General features: G+C 31.1%; 3 protein-coding genes across 9 annotated transcripts in view; 1 reads left to right on the top strand and 2 right to left on the bottom strand.

Moving 5' to 3' along the window:
• Positions 1-10,152, top strand: part of LOC113401083 (slit homolog 1 protein) — a 34,016-nt gene extending 23,864 nt beyond the window's left edge. The window contains exons 2-3 of the mRNA XM_026640813.2: positions 154-196; positions 7,270-10,152. Of these exons, the coding sequence (XP_026496598.2) occupies positions 7,283-9,823 (2,541 nt within the window). The 5' untranslated portion in view covers positions 154-196; positions 7,270-7,282 and the 3' untranslated portion in view covers positions 9,824-10,152. The remainder of the gene's footprint in view (positions 1-153; positions 197-7,269) is intronic.
• Positions 10,149-16,252, bottom strand: LOC113401084 (probable hydroxyacid-oxoacid transhydrogenase, mitochondrial). Of its 2 annotated transcripts, none has more exons than XM_026640814.2 (8): positions 15,886-16,252; positions 15,636-15,714; positions 14,685-14,893; positions 14,190-14,386; positions 13,263-13,576; positions 12,495-12,676; positions 10,860-11,130; positions 10,149-10,318 (listed from the first exon to the last, which is right to left on the bottom strand). In XM_026640814.2, exons 1-8 carry the CDS (start codon positions 15,936-15,938, stop codon positions 10,235-10,237), a joined length of 1,389 nt encoding a protein of 462 aa, XP_026496599.1. In that variant the 5' UTR covers positions 15,939-16,252; the 3' UTR covers positions 10,149-10,234. The 2 variants fall into 2 exon arrangements, with proteins under 2 accessions (XP_026496599.1, XP_026496600.1); XM_026640815.2 differs by having other exon boundaries at positions 16,056-16,250.
• Positions 16,253-17,248: 996 nt separating this feature from the next.
• The window catches only part of LOC113401069 (arfGAP with SH3 domain, ANK repeat and PH domain-containing protein), a 60,530-nt gene continuing 56,459 nt past the window's right edge, over positions 17,249-21,319 (bottom strand). For all 6 annotated transcript variants that reach the window (XM_064220362.1, XM_026640793.2, XM_064220440.1 and 3 more), the window contains 2 exons: positions 20,250-20,444; positions 17,249-19,798 (listed from right to left, as the gene is read on the bottom strand). In XM_064220362.1, the coding sequence (XP_064076432.1) occupies positions 19,598-19,798; positions 20,250-20,444 (396 nt within the window). In that variant the 3' untranslated portion in view covers positions 17,249-19,597. The remainder of the gene's footprint in view (positions 19,799-20,249; positions 20,445-21,319) is intronic.

The following is a 21,319-nucleotide window of genomic DNA, read 5'->3' as shown; positions in this document are numbered from 1 at the left end:
AACTACAAGACATTTAAATGTCCGCGAAATATTTTTGTTATATTTTTATATAAAAACATCTGGCGTTAAAGTCTTTTTTGTATGTATATCTATATTGTTATTTTTTTTTCCTCAATATGAAAGCATTAAATAGCAATTGTTTTCTGTTTCCAGGTCTCGAATTAAATAGTAAACGAGTGGCTGAACAAGGACAGTGGTACGTATTTTTTACTAACATTTTTTTTATCTGTAGGAACCGTTAACTAAAGAAATAGCCCCATTGTTACGGCATTATGTATAATTCGAAGCGCGAGTCTTTATTAATACATTGAGAAATAAAGAAAAAAAATGTCACTTATTTTAATTTAATCTATGGTAATAATATCCGTTTTTATAAATAAAAACGATGGTTATAATGCTTTTAAATACTAAAAAGTACCGTAATTTATATCTCTTAGTACACGATATACCATTACATGACTAAGATTACGAAATAGTCGCCGTTAACGCACCCGATATTGTGGCCAACCGCACGTCGTATATATACTACGGCTATATAAGCCCCAAGCCTTTTAAACCTTCAACGAAACGAATAAAGGTTAATATCACGTGACAAGATATGCTCAAATTCCTACGCTCTTCTCTGCAAACATTGTCAGTATCGCGTTATATCACATCATCTCATGACTTTGTAATAATCGAATTTGTACCTTATGTTGCAATTTTTAAGGATAATTTTGTGTTCTAATATATAACTAAGAATATTTACGACCTACACCATGACGAATGCTGAGAACTGAGAAGTGACGTGATGCGGTCATAAGTCAACAAATTACTGAGTTATAAGTGTGATATATTCAAATTAATTGCAATCGTAAATACTTTCCATATGTGCAATGCCAGATGTAACAGACGTCATAATATCAAGTTGGGAAATAGAGGCTAACAAGTCACTTATCGGCGAGGTTAAAACGTATGCTCCTGGTTGTGATATTAACATTTGAGATTAAGTTTTCCCTCATTTGAATACCATTTAATAATACTAGTGTTCACCCAGTGTTCGAAATTGAAAATTGAGGAAAACATGTATTAAAACATTAATCCTATTATTATTCTTATTGACACTGAAATTCGTCAACAGATAACAAAGTAAAAAAGCAAATCTGTTAACTGAGGACAAAAAGGTACTGAATTTTTATCATTCAGTCTTTGTCTATTAATACATAGATTTATCTATGTCACTCAATTTGTCATAACAATGATGGCGATGTTTATTCACCAAGCATGAGAATATACAATAAACGAAAAAAATATCTCAGGATGAATGAATTAAAAAAACAACCCCTGGTCGTGCACTCAGCTAATTTTTAGTCCGCACATATACAAAATTTAAACTCAACTCGTGCATACTATTTTGTCTAAACTAGTTTTAGAAATAATGCGTAGGAATAATAACTATCTATCTGCAAATGCTTACATACGACAAAAATTGGGTTCCGTATAAGAATTATTGAAAAACTTAAGTACAAACTTGTTTCAATCTTTATAATTTAAAGTAGCACTTAGTAACCTGTATAAAGAAAGAGAAGATCTGATATCTCTTTATGATATTGTAATATGTTTGTATGTCATTAAAATAACCTTTGCATATCGGGTAGCTAGTGAAATATTCTGTACCAAATATCGCTAATTATGCCTAATAACCAGAAAAATCATTTATGACTCCAGATTTACAAAAATATAACTCTTTCTCCGCTTCAATAGCACACAAGAACACTACTTTTTATGGATTTTATTTTTTTAATCTGTATTTATTTATTTTTAATCTTCTGTAATTGTATTCAACTACGTAGCAACAATACAGTCAACAATGAAGAATGGATGTTGTCAGTTTTTATAGTTATATCACAAAGTTTAAGTAATTCTTGGTAGTAGGGATCTGTATAACTCTATCTGCAAGTGTATCATAGAACAGTTATTGGATAGTATTTATTATTTTTCGTAAAATAATTTCACGCGCCTTATATAATAGGAATAGATTTTTTTTTTAACACTCGTCAGTTATTCCGCAATACCCAAACAATAATTTGTATTCCTGTATTCTGGTTTTAAGGGTTAGTCAGCGGCATTACAAGCACAAAGTATCCTAGTAAGTAACATCATACCTATATATTTCTTACATTGCTAGTGTATACGAATAGTAATATTTTAGTACAAAACTATATGACTGAGGTAATATGTCTGTCGTTTTATTAAAAGTAATGCGTTTTACTCAATACTTAGAAGTTTTGCATGAACTAGTTTGAAATCGCGAGTTCGATTACTGTTCGCGATAAATATAAATATGTATTGCAGTCGAAATGCTGTTCTCGTAGGTGTCACGCCCACTGTCAGAGAACAACTTAGAAGGTTCTACTTGTAACTGAAAACTGATAACAGTTGCTTAATGTTGCGTTATTACAAACATATTATTGTTATCCAATGTATGTAAATATCGTTAAAAAAGATTGTTCGCTTCAAAACTACTCGATAATTTAAAAACAAAAATTAATATCTTAAGAAGACAGTCTAGTATTTCAATAATTAATATTGGTGCGTATGGTACTGTAGTTATTTTAAGGCAGATAAATTGTAAATGTAGATTAAAATATGCAACTTTGATGTACTTTGGATATAATTTAACGCGAATCCTCGAAGCTTCTTTATGACCACATTTACAGCGATTAAGTCTTTTCGGGACAGTTTATAAGGTATCAATTAATAACGATATAACCCGGACAGAAACGCGTTGAATGTATATTATAAATATGAATATAAACGAAATTTAATTCGCGCCTAACATTCGCTCACTACTAGTAATAAGGTCGGAAAGATTATAAACAGCATTATATCGGTCATCTATCCGGTAATAGCAATCGCGATATGCATTTTTGCACGCTCTTTCGATGTAGGCCCGCGTATTGTATGCAAAGTTAATCACTTATTTTATCGCAAGATTAGTATTCCACACGGTCCGGTGCTATTATTGCATATAATTTCACCTGCAATAAAAAACTTATTCTATAAAATTTCATTCCTTTTTGTAAACGAATTAAAATAAAACAGGCTTTAAGGGTTTCGTACCATTATCGATATAAACATAAAAAAACACGTTTGTTGTATGGGAGACCAGTTAAATATTTATTTTATTTTGTTTTTAGTATTTGTTGTTATAAAGGCAACAGAAATACATAAACTGTGAATTTAAATTTCAACTGTCTAACCATCACGGTTCATGAGATATAGCCTGGTAACAGAAGGACAGACATGCGGAGTCCCGTTATACCCTTTGGCTACGGAACCTTAAAAATGAACTTATATATTTTTGTTAATGTTTCGTTGCTCAAGACACACCATATCGACACATATACACACAATAACGGTTAAAGACTAGAGATAGACCTTTGCTATGTCATTCAAACACATTTGAAACATAAACAACTGTTTTATAAACAATAATAAGAAGCGCAATGCTATAAATAAGTTCCCGATTTGGTTATTTCACCCACCTTGCCCCTATCAGCTGGTTTTTCAAAGTATGTTACCATCCAGATGTGAACGCTTCTGCTCGCCACATTTTGCTCACACCTGCTCATAATTTATACAGATATATTATTATTTACAGACAACACGTATCGCCAGCTTATTTAATAAAATGAAAACATTTGCAAGTCATCGGTGTATAAAATAAAATCAACAAGTTTCTTACTGATATTGTAAATGCGAAAGTTTGGATGGATGGATGTTTGTTACCTCAATCACGCCTGAACGGCTGAACGGATCTAAATGAAATTTGGCAAAGAGATTGGTTACAGTCTGGAAGCGCACATAGGTTTATTTTAATTCCGGAAAAAAATATCTTACTAGTATATAATATGTTGAAGAAAGCAACAGATCGCGTGATAAAATATACTTTTCTTCTGTATTTTTTATTTTTTTTTTACTTTAGAGAGACTGTAATGGGTAAAGACTGCATTGATGAGACATGTCAATCTTAAATCTTTACCGAAATACATATGTTTCGGACAGTAATTATAAGTTCTGTAACATAGAATATAATCATACTTACATATACTTTTGGAAACTTTAGACGTGAAATATTCGAAACATAATTAGTTTTTTAACATCGAACGTTTTTTATGCATATGTCACAATTAGTTAAGAGTTAAAGTTACACTAATACTAACCTACTATTTTATAATTGTGGTACTGTTTGGAGTTAGTATAAACGTTACGAGTATATTATCAATAATAATATTAAAAATGCAATAGTATCTCTGCTGTCTGTTACACTTTCTCAGCCAAACCACTGAATCGAATTTTATAAAATTTCGTACGAAGCAAGTTTGAACCCTATGAAAGAACAAAGGCTATTTTTTATACCAAACGAAGTCGCGTGTGACAAAATAGGTACCTAATAAAATTAACTAAGGAAAGCACAAAATGAGATGGAATGGAATTAATTTAACTTCAATAAACATTTCAACATAATTATCCTATTTGTATGGATAAAAAACTAACTTCGACGAAAATCATTTATATATTTTAGTATATGTAGTTCATAGTTTTTGTATAGTTGGTAGTACATAACTGAGTACCGGTTATCTAATCTTATCTTAGAGCTCTATGATACGTATTACTTGTACGAAGAGTTCGTTCTGTTATACGTACCTTATATTCAATAGAAATATGTGTACAATGCTTTTTATGTAGTACGATTTACAATTAATCACTATAAACAAAAAGGATTTTTACATGTGTGTTCTTCAATACATACGCTTTACCTGACCATTATTCTAAACGTACGAAGCCGGGACGCGCAGCTTATATAATGATAAACACAATATGGAAGTTAAAATTTCGATCAGAATTCCTCGAATTAAAAAAAAATCATGTTCGATCAAACTGAATAATTTATTCGCAAAATAAGCCAGTGCGCGCGTTATCGCGAATAAATACAAATTTGTTAGTTTTTACATGGCATATCTCGTTAGTGGGTAGGTACTAACGTATTATTAAAACTTATTCAATGTAGCCGTTGGCAAGGTTTTCGAATATATAAAAAAAAACAGTCATACACATTTATATTCAATTCAGATATTAATATAAAACATGGTATAAATATAAGTTGATATTCATAAAGTATATTTAGTCGTTATTAATAAGCACTAATACTGTTTTAAACTTAGTTGCCGTTTATTTTCATAATTTGAGGTTTAACTGACAGATTTATATTTGTATAATGACAGTTCAAAAGTATTTATAAATATTCAAGGGTATTATTATATTCCAATAATAAAACAATAAATACACGAGACTTCGCGAACATGTAAATAATCAACGCTGAAAAAAAATGTAATGATATTTATTACAAACAAATTATACCAACGAATTCAATGCAACTCGCGCGGTGACAAATTAACTGTTTTGTAGTTCTGTATTATGACCGACCCGATGTGAAAGTATACGACTTTCTATGATAGCGGACAGTTGTACCAAATCAATATTAGATTACTATCGGTTGCAGAAATTTTGTCATTGATTATTGTCAAATTAAAAAAAATATTTCATAAGCAAATCCTCATTATCTACAAATTCGACAAGTGTTAAGAAAACATAAATAAAACAACTTACCAAAGGACTCTAAAATTGGGTGCCTTAGCCCTAGATGTAGGAGTCTTCTATTTGATTTATTAAAAGATCTGTGTGCTTAATTTTTTTAACTAAACATTCATTAAACTTTACCTATCGTGTAAAACTAGTACACGCATACGTCTCTAGAACATTCCCTTTGCCCAAGAAGATCTAACAGCGACCGCATGGTTGAGGCCGACTTTTACATCTATTAATTTGGCTGAATTTTAATTGTTTATTTTTCATTAAAAAATATTTCTTTAGTGACCATTGCTGGTTATATTTAATTGTTAATCTTATTGAAATATACAACCGCTTGATGGTCGACGTTGCCTCTTATGTAACGCATTTTTTTCTTTTTAATGTTTCTGTTGCAAATCCAACTACATATTTATGTACATACCTATTCATTAAAATATACTCAATTCCCTGAGTACTAAATATAAAAAAATATTGTGTAAATAATTTATATCTCTACTTCTATAACAGAAAACAACGACTTTAAGCAAATACATTCCTTAACGTAGCTTGATAGTTCACAAGTTAAGTTGATCTCACTTTTAGTAATCGGATTAAATAATTTAACAGAACGTATTCTTAGAAATGGAAAGTATAGGTTTTACAATTTGTAACCTGGCACCTCAAGATTCATTAATAATTAAATTTAAAGAAAGACATATATAGATGTTGGAACGAGCATAAACTTATCATTAACATATTTTACTCAATCAGGAACTCCTGTAGGACAATGACACTTATAACAGGACCCTAGAAAATAAAATTAAAAAAAAATTAAAAATATATTTCATATCAGTCGTGGTAAATGGTATTTTAAAACTAACGACTTTATAGACGAACCTTTGATATTAAATGATCGCCTATAGATAAAATCCGGTGATAGATTTTTGACAATCAATTAAGGAGCAAGTAAATTCAAGGGATGGTTATCATAAATTTGACCTTTTAAAAAATAAGTAGGTACATAATATTATTCTACATTATATCTGAATCAGATAGCCGTAAAAAATAACTTCAAGCGTTCTATAAAAACTGGAATATTTGCAGATGAATAGTGCGCATATAAGATTTCACGTGAACCGTCGACCGACATCTGTTCTCAGTCGCATGTGTCTGGAATCCAAACTTTGGATATTAGTATAAAATTAAAACTACTTATCGTTTCTTTACAAATTATGCGGTAATAATATATTTTATGTCAATTGTGCAATTGTTTTCGTAACACGTTATTCAACGTAAATAACGCACACAGCATAGCCAAGTTTTGGCTCCCATTTGAGTATAATTATAGGTATATTGATATATACTATCGATTTAGGTATTCACGTTACGTGACGAGACATCTGTTTGTACACTTTGATAGCGCGCTTGTGCTAAAATAGCTACACTGCCGTATAATTGCGTTTAATTGTTTATTTTTTATAATGTAATTGAAAATACAAAATAGCTGACGTTTAATTTTTTCTAAGCAACAAGAGCTATTGTTTCGTAATAGGTTTCATTTGCCAATAACTACCTTGTAATCTGTTACCTGTGTTTTGTAATTCATATAGCATTTGATTGTTACGATTATTCATAACAGTTATGTTTTCTTTTCAGAGTTCGCTACGACATGGGGGCTAGGTCCCTGGAGTTTGTACTGCTCCTGGCAGTGTGTACACTTGCAATCTCCGAGTCCGTGAACAAAACTGGAAAGAAGGACAACAAAGACTCTGAAAATTTCCTTTTCCAATATGAAGATTACGACTCCGCTGATGACCAGGAAGTGCTCTTTAATGAAGACAGGCCGTGTCCCAGAGATTGCATATGTACTGTATCCCAAGGATACAGAACAGCGAAGTGCAACCGTTTAGAAGTGGGCACACAGAAATTTGGAGACGACATCACTGACCTTGTAATTGAAAATTCCGACACACCCATTGAACTGGAGGACTTTATATTCAAAAAAATTGGTCTGCACCAAATCGCTACAATCAAAATCGTAAACAGCACTATTAAGTATGTTGGACCTAATGCCTTCCATGGATTGCACGAACTTTACGCGGTAAACTTGTCGGACAATATACTTTATAGGTTACACCCAGAGACGTTCGCTACCAACAAGAAATTATTACTATTAACTCTTTCAAACAATCCACTTCACTTTCCTGCACCTGGTTCAGATGAATACTTTCTAAATGCTTCTTCAGTTCAAGAATTTGATGTTTCTTATTGTTACGCACAATACATTAATGCTAACACTTTTAAGAAAATGCCTGGTGTAATGTACTTAAACCTAGCCGGAAATCATTTGTCTGCTTTGGAAGCCGATACATTTAAATCTCTACTTGACTTAGAAGAATTGGACTTAAGCGATAATAAACTTCGATCCCTTCCTGACGACATTTTCTCTGAAAATACAGAACTTGCTACCCTTCATATTCAAAGAAACCCCATCGACTCAGTTTATGGACTACAAATTTCGGACTTACTTACTTTAAATGCTGGACAAACCGAGATCAAATTCGTTGGACCGTCTATGTTCAATGGCATGACATACATAGCCAATCTAAATCTTAGCGGAAACAGTATTGAAAAAATTCACAATCAAGCCTTCCACAAACTAATTGAGTTAAACTACCTGGATCTCTCTTACAATAATTTGGACTTCATTTCGAGCATTCTCATCAAAGAGAATATTGAATTAGATATTTTCAAAATTTCCAATAACGTAAACCTTAAGCATTTGCCTGTCGAGGGATTCAACTGCTCTGCTGAACAATTCAATATATATTTCTTCGACGCGTCCAACTGTGGCCTAGAAGAGATATACGACGATTCACTTAAAACCTTTACAGCGCTTTCACAAATAAATCTATCTGGAAACAAAATAAAATCTATTAGTGACCGTGTTTTCTCTCGAAGCCCAAAATTAATTGAAATTAATTTGTCTTATAATTACTTGACCACGCTTGACAGTAAAGTATTTGAGAAAAACAAGGATCTTGGCAAGTTAAATCTGCAAGGAAACCCTCTTAAAGTACTTTCAGCGGAATTATTCGTTCATACACCGATGCTTACGTGGTTAGACATGAGTCACGCGGAATTAACTAGTCTCTGGAAAGTAGAAAAGAACCAACCGTCAACCCTTCTTATCAATTTGAGTTTCTTAAATGTATCACACAACCGCATTGTGGAAATTAAACAAACAGAAATTGATACTTTGAAGAAACTACGTACTCTTGATGTAAGTAACAACCTATTGGCTTGTAGCCGTGAATTTGAAAACCTTATGACCTGGCTCAGCAACCACAAAGTTTCACCCAATGCCAACACTGCCAGCATTGCAAACTTAGCTGAAGATGCTAAAGAGGAGAATGGCACCTATAGTTGGGAGTTCCTTACACACAAAACTTGTGGTACTCCAATGCCACATCCCGTTGAAGCCTTGCCGTCAGTATCAGATGAAGAAATATGGGAAAGAATCGACAAGGATGCTGATGGCAACTTTGACCTAAAAGATACTCTTGACGACGGTAAGATCGCGGATGATACAAAAATGGTTAATGACGATGACAATACTGACGCCGATGACGAAGACGAAGATGGTGAAGAAGAGGAAGATGAAGATGAATCAGGTGAAGATTATGACGAAGACGATGATAACGTTGATCTCAAAGTAAAACTAATCGAAAAACCATCATCTACATCTCCTAAACCGACGGAAAAATCACAAAATGACCGAATTAAAATAGACATAAAGCTTCTAGAAAACGACAACATGTATGACGACCTCGAACCGGAAGTATACGTTCAATCGTCCGTGAAAGACGAGGAACATGGCCACTATGACTATCTATGGCCAATGCTAATTGCAATTTTGGGAGCGATATTACTTTTGATCGTAATCGGTAAAGTTGTAATGCTCGTATGCAGTAAGAGGAACAAGCAAATAAGATACAACAGTGCCATAATTGCGGCCATGAGCCATCAAGGCCGTACAAAGAAGGACTGCGGTTTAGTATACCAACAACTTTCGGAGGACCTGACGGGTCCAGCCACGCCAAAACTGAACCGCTACGCGCCCCTACACAACGTTGCCGTGAAGGCTTCAAACATGTCGTATGAAAGTAGTCCATTCCACCACAGCAATATCGTTCCTGAGGCGGTGTAAAACGGTACAAATTAATAATCATTCTAAGCAATTAAATTAACAACTGCGTTAACTTTTATTTAAGCAGTAAGTGATAGATATAAGCGCTAGTCAAAACTATCTACATATCTCAAAAATTAAGCATGCATTAAGTGCCTTCAAGATTTTTCTGAACAATAAAACTTCCGAATCTTTAAATCTAGCGCTTGTCTTATGATTATAGAGAAGAAAGTAACACTTGGAAGTGAAATTACAACAAATTAATGTAAGATATACATAATTATATATTATACAAATTAGTTGATAGGTATTATTTTATGTACTTATAATTAATAAAAATTAAACCTTAATTGTTATATTCTTTTATTGATAACATTGAATAAATTGGTAACAGTAACAACAACTATTATTTTAATTGTTTTATTAATAACATCAGTATATAGTCAAGGAGTCCTCTAGGAGTTTCGTTAAGTCTTCTTCAGATTGTGGTACAGGAGCTATTTTTAGCAAACGATGCTGAAACAACAAATTTGCAATAAATATTGATTAATTTGACGTAAACACTGTTATTTATGAAGACATCTTGTTTATTGGATGATAATCTTCTTTTTATTACTTATCATTAAATACTATCATCTATGTAATTCTAATTATATTAGCTTATTTCAAATGGGTTCCTTAGATAACAGTTTTTTTCAACGAGACGAGACTAAATCGTGTGATTTTAGAGATATATATTTTAATGTATTTTAAACAATTATAGTATCTAATAAACTCGTTACAAAATCGTCGAAGCATAGATATCATTGAATAACCATTAATTGAAAAAAAATAACTTCAATTAAAGCCCAAAAAGCATTAAATTGATCATGAAGAAACGAATTAAATCAATACTTGTATCTTTTTATAATCTATGCTATCCAAATACATTTTCCATCAAAATTAATTGTATAATTAAAAAAAAAAACTTCTTAAAACTTTATAAAGTCTAGGAATTTTTAATCTGAGAAGTGAAGGCCACTACACTTGCGTATGAATATGAATAAATTTGTTTTACCTGAGGTAGGGCTCCTTTAACTAGCTTCGGAATATCCTCTATATTGTAGCCCATGCTCGACAGTCCATTTCCAATGCCCAGTTTATCCATATAGCCTAGAATAGTATCAGCGAGTACTTTGCCAGCATCCGCCTGTTTCTTCGCAGATATATCCGTGCCGAGGAGCTGTGCTGCCTCGAGGTGCTTGTCAGGATCGCTTGCAGCAGTAAAACGGAACACAGCTGGTGCTGTCACGGTAACTGCTAACCCGTGTGGTATTATTGGTTCAGAGCTGAGAAGTAACGTATTTTTATTATTACTTCATATGAAAAATAATGTTTATATAAAGTAAATATCCGACCATACATCATATCTATTATTTTAAAACGAAAAACTTCAAGAAAGTTAAGTTTTTTTTTTAATATAAATAGACGGTCTTGTAGACCGATTCTTCATCACTTTAAATTAATATAAATATTTATTATTTCCGCTCGTGTTTACAACCTCTTCTTTCGTGTTAGCGTGCAAAACCAAATACAAATTAGATTATATTTGTAAAAATTCAAGGATAATATGACGAGGAGAAATTCTCCTTCGTGAGCGAATTGATCTACAATTATAAACCTTTATTATATAAGGTGTTTTGTTAAACACATTTTTTTTCTCTTTCTATCATCATTGATTTGACATACTAAAGAGGAGCACAGCATTGTTTAACTATTAAACCCATAAAACACATTAAACATAAAGACGTTAATGTTCTATAAGTTTTGTAATATTCATTTCATGTAGATGAAAGCATGGAAACCGCTGGAAAATATAGTAATAGCCCACATCGACTTTGGAAATTACATAATTGAATTCTTATTTTACTCAGTAAAATAAGAATTCAATTATGTAATTTCCCGACCGTAGCGCCATCTACATAAACTAATCTATATCATCTAGATGAAAACGTTAAGAGTTAAGTCAAACATACAGATGATTTATATATTTATGAAGACTACATATATGACCTTTTTTAAGTAACGTTATATTCAATAAGACATTTTAATACTAGGGATGTATGTACTTAGAAGTAATTTAAGACCATGAAAACTATGTCTCTGGCCTCCAAATAGTAACAAAATATTTACTGTAGATTTTGTTACAACATTTTTATATAATAATTACATATAATACAAGCAATTTAAAAAAAACAATATAAACAAATATTTTGGTTTAAAAAAGTCTTAACCATTTTTTACAAATTAACTGCTTATTATATATGTAAACTGTTAAGTCACGATATTTTTTATTATACCGACAATACTTTACACTGTGTTTACAAATCTGCATAAATGTTGATAATGAATGAATGAATCCCTATTTTCGTGGATTTTTTTAAGTTTTCTAATACTTTGCAGAAGGTTCTAACGATAAGAAATTAGAAATTTTAAGCATCTTACACGGGTTTTCTAATAGAAACTGAAAGCCTAATATTAAGAGACTTAAACAAAAATACTATAAAAAAGTTGAGTCTCATTAAAAGAATCTTTTTTTTTTTTAAATTCTTTAATTCATAGCTAAGACGAGACAAACATCTGTCGGGTCAGCTAGAATATTAATAAATCCTTTTTCCCGCCACCAAATACAAAATAATATAAAACTACGAACCCGTAGTCTTCAGGCACATAAGTTTTAACATTTCCAGCGATAGGATAAGCCAAGCCGTGGCAAAGGTGAACACCAGCATTGCCAATACCCACTCCAGCCATCGTCGCTGCAAGATGCATGCTTGATCGAGCCTCTATGTCATCGGGGTTATTCACCGAACGTGTAAAGTATTTATGAAGCGCCTACAAAAAAAATAGCAATTTATTAGTGTACACTTCAAAGAGTTAAAGGTTTAATTCGATATAAAGTCCAGGCACGATTTCTTTAAGAGCAAATATTTATTCAAACTTATATAGTGCAAAAAAATATTAAAAAGTAGTTGTTATCCGCATTCAATCGCATTTTATGAGTTGTTAGGCATAAAAAAAGTTTAAGTGCTGCCTTGTAGTTCAAATTTGCTTTGTACTACATGTTATAAAATTCGGTGCCACGGTTTGTCCGTTAGAGCAACAGACATACAGACAGAGTTTTTTTATTTCGCTTTTATAATATTAGTATAGATGTTACATTACAAATATGTTGCCAACACAAAAATTTAATGTAATTGGCAATATTAGTAGTTGAAATTTCATCGATATTAATATTATACTATAACACTTTAACAGCCAAATTACTGAACCAAAATCTTTGAAATTTGGTATAAAGCAAGCTAGAATCCAAAGGATGGATGTTGGCTACTTTTTTATAAATAAGACCTGACGGCCAATCCCTGAAATTTGAGCGAAGCTACGGGAGACAACTAATATTTATATAGACAGGCAAACATACCTGCAGACAAAATCGAGACCAAACATCGGATATTGGATTGCTTCCTTGATAAACTGGTCGCAGTGCTGGATTTTCTGGTGCAGGTCCCCTTTCTGTGTACGGTATGGCTGTGAAACTCTCGAGAGCATGGCAGAATATATCGAATCCTGAGTAAATTGCCACATTTCGAGGTACTGTAAGTGTGTGCAAGGGATCTATAAGGGCTAGGATTGGACGTAACGCCGAGTGAGCGATGCCTGTCTTCGCATTTATTTCCTCATAATCGAACACGCTCATGCCAGTTGTCTCGCTCCCTGTGCCACTTGTTGTTGGTACTGAAAAACATTATTGTATAATGATGAATGATCTTAAAAAAAACATGTTTTTTTTTAAGAACAGAAATTTTATTAAAACAAAAAAAGCATAATATAATTATTCCTAGGACCCATTTTATAAGGCTCACTACAATAGTCAGATGTATTCATTTTATTTTAATTTAAGATCTATTCACTCTATTTACAGCAAATAGTACAATGGGTTCACATTTAAAATTGATTAATGTTAAAATAAAATGCTAAAAAAATAGTAATAAAGTTATCTTACTTTGTGATTTAAAGTTAAAAAAAACTTTATTGTGTATACTATTGTTTCCATTAAATATTCATTTAATAAATAAAAGATAATTTTTGGCAGTGATTTAAAATGATTTGTATCTCAACAAATATGGCAAAATGTATTCAATACACATTGATAAAGTCAACTAAGCTGGAGCAGAAACTTGAAGAATTCTAACTTGTAGTATAAATATCACTCTGTAGATCCTAAACTTGCAACTCTTGGCATATTAGAATTTAATGATAATGTGAAATGAGCAAGAGGTACCGTTCACTCATATTGTATCATGCAAGGCTGTGTTTTTAATCTTATAAAAAAAAAAATATTACACACTCGCAATTAACGGTTTCAGCTGAACAGTAACCGGCTTTCCTTTACCCACTGGTTGGTTAACATAGTCAAGAAATTCTGCATTAGGGTCACAATAGTAAAGATTTGCTGCTTTACAAGTATCCATCACTGACCCTCCACCAATTGCCACAAAGCTATCAAATTCACCTTCTTTTGCAAATTTGATAGCGTCTTTGAAGCTAAAATGATATAAATTTTAATAACATAAAGTCGAGGAACAGTTTGGTAAAAACCTTATCTTAGCCTTAAATTTTGATAGAGTGTATTAGTGTAAAATAACAGCAATAAAATAAAAGATAACAAACTGTATGAAGTTTTATACATTTGCAGTATATAAAAACCCAGGACCTCGGAGTGGAGTACATATGAAAACCAGTGTACACACTACTCGACCATGGAGGTCGTCACTATGTTCTAACAGTTTTATTCACATGTTATCAGCTTTAAAATAAAGTAATAAAAATTATCATTGTTTACCTTGAATCAGAAGGTTCCACTTTCACTTTATCATACACTTTATAATTAACTCCGTTTTTTGTCAAAGAGTCTAGAACTGCCTTCATAGGACTTAATGATACAACATTGGAATCAGTCATAACACATACATTTTTTGATCCCAGATTGACTAGGTCTTGACCAACTTCCTTTGTAACACCCAGTCCATATCTCACTGTAGAACATTTTATCTGAAATTTGAAAAACATTTATTTTTAATAATAAAGTCAAGTAGTTGTTGTATAAATATATAATTAATTAATTAAAAATGGCAAAAGAACTCATAGTAATGGATTTGAATAAACAATTCTGAATCAACTTCTTTTCTATTCTGATATAAATACGTAGAAAAAAAAAGCAAATAAAACAACACAATCTTTATTTAATTTTTATAAGAATTTACTCTTTGTAATAATCTTAATAATCTTTCTAAATGAGGTTTTGAATTGAATTTTGAATGATGTTATAAATATAGCTCTTAATGTTAATGTTACTAAAGAACTCAACCCAATAAGTACTTCTTTTATATGAATTAAATATATATGATGTTGTTTTATTGTATTACAACAAAATCACATTTTAATAAATTTAACTCTGTAAAAAATTACTGGAACTGGAAAAAAACACTGGAACATTTCGACACCTACAATTTATACTATGCTAACTCGAATTTTAGTGAAAATAGTTTTTTTGTGCCAAGTTGCTTAAAATATGTTATTTTATATGTATTAATAAAATTGTGAAGACATATACAAAATTAACGAAGTTACAAATTTGTACAACGCTACTTAAAGACAATTTTTAAATCAATCGATTTATACAACGCTAACAATTATTAACGGAGTGTGCGCACACTCTTGAGTTAGCATAGTATAAATTGTTGGTGTCGATTTATTGAAAAATTCTTATAATTTTATTTGACATTTCAATTACCTCAAAAGCATAATCTTTTGATAAAGTAGAATGGGTAACTTGAAAATTTCCTGTGTGGCTGTGTGCAGGACATTGACACCTAAAACACATACGTAATAATACTAATAACTTCATTTATAAAATATATATTTTAACATGTATATTTTTAACCAACGATTATTCTGTCTGAATAATTTTGATGCCATTAAAAGTTGTCTTAGTACTTTGTATGGCTAAAGTAGAAATAGAAAATAAAAATCGAAATACTTACGTAGCAACGTTTATAGTTCTTAATAAGTCAAATACTCTTTTACGGGCAGCCATGACGAGTAAACGAAAATTTAAAGGAATTTGACACCAAAATTCCCAACGTAGGTTTATCTTAAGACATTGCACATTTACTTAATATATCTAGCTAATTGCGTACTTTTATATACTTATAGCTCAAAGGTACTGATAATAAATTGACATAATACACGATAAGTGTCTCGAAAACATATTTTAAATTATCTACTTGTTATCGTTTAATGTTTCTATACTTCCCCAGTGACATTAAAATGTGAATACATTAAAAACATTTAAGATACCTAAGATATGAAATACAAAAATAAAATATTAAATAAAATACATAATTCGAAAAATAATATTTATATTTTTATAACAATTGACATCTGTCTAATGTCTAGTGTCAGTGGTCAATTTTTCAAAAATAGGTTTGCCATTCACTAATCATCAAGGTGTTGTTTTAGGTTATGGGTTAACAGAGTCCACTACTATTATGCCTATAAATTAAATTAAGCCTGTAATCTCGATCGCATCGATCAATCTCCATTGTGTCTTCTCCATCGCACGTGATATTGGCGAAATAATCTGTGCCCTCTTGGCACAAATAAAAGCCAAAACAAAAAAAAAACAAGGTGTTTCAACCATAAACACAATAGACCTGGATACACTATACCTATTTTAAAAAATAAATTTCAAACCAAAAGACTGTTTTAATATTTATTTAACAGATTGTCTTTTATGTTTAGTACATTTTCAATAATATGAATAGGTTTGGGTTTTACTGACAATTTGAATAAGTATTATTCCTGTAATATAGAATGACATGAAGTAATAATAGCATCTATATGCTTTAATTTGCCTAATATTTCTATAAATATTAGACAAATTAAAGGGTGCGGAAAGTTAAATAAATATTTTAAAAGAGCTACACAAAGACTTCAGAATATCCTCATTCTATGATAATTTAATTTTAAGTGCTTTTACAAATGTGGCTTTTTTTAAATGCCATTTTGTCACCAAATCAGAAGAGAATTTTTGGGTTTTAGGAACATCTTTCGTTTTAGATAAATTTCTTTCATTGCACCAATGTCTATTGGAAATATTAACTATAAAATATTAACCGAAGATTGATGGCGATGAATACGTAAGGGACGCAAAATGTTATATCCCTTGCGTCTATAGATTGTAAGCTCACTCACACTTAAAACCGAAACACAAAAATACTAATTGTTGCTGTTAACCGGTAGAATATCTGGTGAAAGTGTTGCGCCTCTTGTAACCTTTCACTCAAGGAATATACAAATTTTAAACATTACTTTAAGATGGGTTTTGTAAAATAAATACAAAAGTGACATCGAAATGATGTATTAATAAATTCATACAGATTTTCATTCAGGTAATACACAATAGAAAAAACTATATCAACTACAACTCCATTTAATATACTACATTATAGAATAAAACATCTTACGCGCTATAGCATCATTTGGTTACATAACTTTTTTAAATAAGTAACATACTAAACCTTACTATGAACGACCCCTTCAGAAAATAAGCTAATTTTGACATGGTTTCATATTTTAAAACCTCACGTAGGTGTTCCTGTGTTATTCATGACGTTAGTACTCGTGTCAAAGTTAGCCTAACTTATAAGGAAGCTATATAGAATTCAAGGCAGGCTAAAATGGCATTAAAATATATCATCACATTAGTATTTGTGGTTTAATAAATACAGAAATTAATATCGAAACAGCTTATAGACAATGCGCGCAAAATTCATCAAAATCAAATAAAATACAATAAATTAAGAAATAATTTTAAAAGGAAACTAACTAAAACACTATTTACATGAAATTATGATTATTTTCTTAATAAGAATAAAATCTATCAAATTAACAAAAACACTGGATGACTACGGAATATAAAAAAAAACCAAAGGGATGTTTTTACAAATAAAATAAATCGCATCGTTTAAATTTTATAATACTAGTTATATGGCAACGCGTGCGTTCATGAAGGTAACTATACAAGTATATGTATCTTACTGCTATGAATACAATAGGATTCCAACTTAATATACAAAAAAAGTACTAAATTATTAATTACAAGGGAATGTGTGGTACGCTGAAAAATGTATCACAATAATATATATTATTTTCATGTAAGTTATTATTAATAGCGATGCTAAATTTTTTTACAACTATCAAACTTGCGTGAATTAATATCGCCCCATATTTAATTCTCTGTGAATTGATAAAATTTAACATTTATAACAAGATTCAAAAGTTAGTGTCTTAATGGATACTGTACGCTACGTCAATACTGTAACATTTTTTTAATTGAAATTCCTTTGTTATAATTTAAAATTTCTGGCAGAAAAAAGCAGAAATCATGTGTTTTGTTTTTTTTTTATGTAAAAATGAGTGTGTCATATTTTACCCTTGTGTCGTCATGAAGCAGCCTACAGTATCATAAAGAACACAATCTCTAGGCAACATGTACCAACAATCTAAGACAATAACTACGAGAACAACTACACAACGAACGGTCACTGGTCCAAAGTTTGTCGTTGAATATATATATATAATTCCAACTACAAGATCACATTTATCATATATTTTTTGGCAAATCACTATATGAGCTGTACAAAGTCTTTAAACATATATATAAAACAGACTTTCTACGCGAAATTTCAAATAAAATTTTATACATATTTTGACAAATTTCTCCTCTATTTAAAATAGCAATTGCTATTTAATTTGAGCAATTAAAAATAATCAATGATATTAAGTGAGTTTATTAAATTAACGACTTGTATGTTACAATCATTACAAATGTAATTAAAAATTAAAAAAAAACTTTAATTATGTATTCAAATTAATATCCGTATCAGGACGGAGTTGCTTGTGGCAAAACTTATTTATGTATATTGGTGTTACAAGTCGATGACAATAATACTAAAGCAGTTATTTTAATGATAATCTAAATTTGTAGCATATATGAGCGTTTGAAATGTTTTCTAAAATTACTATGAAAAAATTGTTAAAATTGTGTAAATAGATGAATAAAATATTCCAAAATGTCACATTAAAAATGTACGAAGTATTAAAATTCTTGTATAAAAACAATGTTTGTGCAGATGTTATTACATTAGAGTAATAAATACATCGAGGCCCTGTGTACCAGAGAAGCGTCTTGCATTATATAACAACCAAACTGTGTGCATTATTTAAACAGATGTCGATATTCATATACTGAATATAAAATGCTAGAGTAAATAAGCTCATAGCTCTCCAAATGAACGCTGAAGCTTTAGGCCAAATATATTGCATTGGTTATTTTTTTTTTTATTTAATTATCTCACTTAGCTATGGCCGAATCCACTTGTTCTATTAACTAACGTTATTATTTGTAAGATTATCTTTTTCAAAAAACGATATGAATTATAATAAGCTATCCAATACGTTCACTCATCTATAACTCTTTTAAAAGACTGTATACTAAAAGACTATTGAAATATTAATGTTTTATCAGAACTCTATTCAAATTTTGCAAGATTTTTTTCGTAATAGTCAAGACTTTCCTATAAAGTGATAACTATTCATATAGCTTGTCACCAAGGTAGTTGTTATGAACACGTCGTTACTGACTACGATATAAGATATCAACTAAGTGATCATATATCCGCCTCTTTCTGGTTAGTCGGGTAACATGTGTACGAAAGAGACGGGGAACATGCCTCGTCGACTAGTTCCCTCTACTTGACCCTCCATCCAGTTGTCGTCCTCAGTGCGTTCGTTGATAACCACGATCACTTCTCCCTCCCGGAACGAGAGCTCGTCTTCGTTGTCTGCAGAACAATCGTATAGCGCTCGACACCGCCTCATTCCACCACCCATCTAAGGAACATTATTATCATAGATATAGTAACTTTTGCAAAAAAAAAAAAGTAATATTTCATAATGTATATTTTAATTTTAGTTTTTGTAGTCCAATGGCTAAAAATGAAAGAGAAGAACAATGACTGCACCGCAAATTATCCTAAAATATATCACTTCGATAAATTCCATTCCATGGTACTTAATCGTTCAGATAAAGTTGCTTCACTGAAGAGTATAAATAGTGATGAAGTGGATCTTCTACAACCATTTGATAAATTCATTTTGGTTTTCTGCTGACTTCTTTAAACAGACATTTAACAAAGTAAATGCCGAATTGTTGCGAAAAGGCCACGAAAGACGACCCAAAAGAATGGATAATACACGAAACGTCATTCATCTTTTTGAATAAGTGCAAATAATAATTGTTTATTTCTGCATGGGAGTCGATGTTTTGTGTCGTAAATCTTACCATAGTAATAGATGTCGAAGGAGATCTTGAGTGTACGCTCGAAGTGTCGGAGACGTCGAGCGACCGACTGTCGCTGCGTCGTGTGCGTTCCCTTGACCTTGAACTGTCGCACGACAACGCAGACTGCAAGCGACTGTCGTCTAGAGCGTCCGATATATCGCACAGCTCTAAAGACGAATCTTGACTAGAACATTCCTATAAAGACATTTTTACTATGAGAATAATTCTCAAATCTCGGATACACATCATAGCATCTGCATGTATATATGAGCTAAACTCTAGGCGTTGTAAAGAAAAAGCAGTCTTAATAATGTTGGTGATAAATTAAAAGACGCTTTATTTCGTAAGCATTCTATAATAAATAAAGAATATTATGAAACTACCTTCAATTATGGTCATATTTTTATATAGAGTATACAATTTACGCTTGGAGTAGTAAATTTTTTTAAATCATGCAAAACACTCGGTTCAAAGGTGTAGTTAGTACAAAAAAAAAATCACCAGAGTTAGAAGATGTGCATATTAATTATCAAATTAAATTTAACTTCATCTAATTCTTCTCTAGAGTCTAATTTATACATCAAAAACTAAATGCTATTAAAAGAAAAATACCATGTTTTTTCTACTCTAACATCATCAGAGTTTTAATGACTATATCTAAAAAAAAGCTTTCAGTTAAGAATTCATGCAAATTGTTGAATTATTACTGAATGAAACATACACTTAAATGTATGCAGCAGGAATTAGAGAAACCTATTGCCAAGAGAGTTAATCGATATTACAAATGATAATATTCATTTTTAACCTAAGCCTTTCTAGACATACGACGAAGGAAATGTAATTATTTTTTTAAAATAAATAACGGTTAACTTAAAAGCTTGCCAATTTTATGTCTAAGTCTTAGTTTTTTTTTTAAAGTTTAGTTAATTTAACTTGAAGATAAAAATATATTGTCAGTGGAAAGGAAAGAAGCAAGAACGCCAAAATTGAATTTTTGAAAAACGAGGTTTAAATTTAGCAAACTTTATTTTCCTGTGGTAACATTTCAACGCATAAGCCCTTTACCCTTT

This window comes from Vanessa tameamea, chromosome 2, assembly GCF_037043105.1.
Source record: "Vanessa tameamea isolate UH-Manoa-2023 chromosome 2, ilVanTame1 primary haplotype, whole genome shotgun sequence".
Classification (NCBI taxonomy): Eukaryota; Metazoa; Arthropoda; class Insecta; order Lepidoptera; family Nymphalidae; genus Vanessa; species Vanessa tameamea.
This window is presented reverse-complemented; position numbering and strand designations above follow the sequence as displayed.

What these genes read in the sequence shown, in the direction of transcription:
- LOC113401084 (XM_026640814.2), bottom strand. Translation starts at nt 15,938, where the DNA reads ATGGCTGCCCGTAAAAGAGTATTTGACTTATTAAGAACTATAAACGTT. An exon ending in CAAAAGATTATGCTTTTGAG is followed by an intron (nt 14,894 to 15,635) that starts GTAATTGAAATG and finishes TTCAAATTTCAG; the next exon opens with ATAAAATGTTCTACAGTGAG. An exon ending in GTGGAACCTTCTGATTCAAG is followed by an intron (nt 14,387 to 14,684) that starts GTAAACAATGAT and finishes ATATCATTTTAG; the next exon opens with CTTCAAAGACGCTATCAAAT.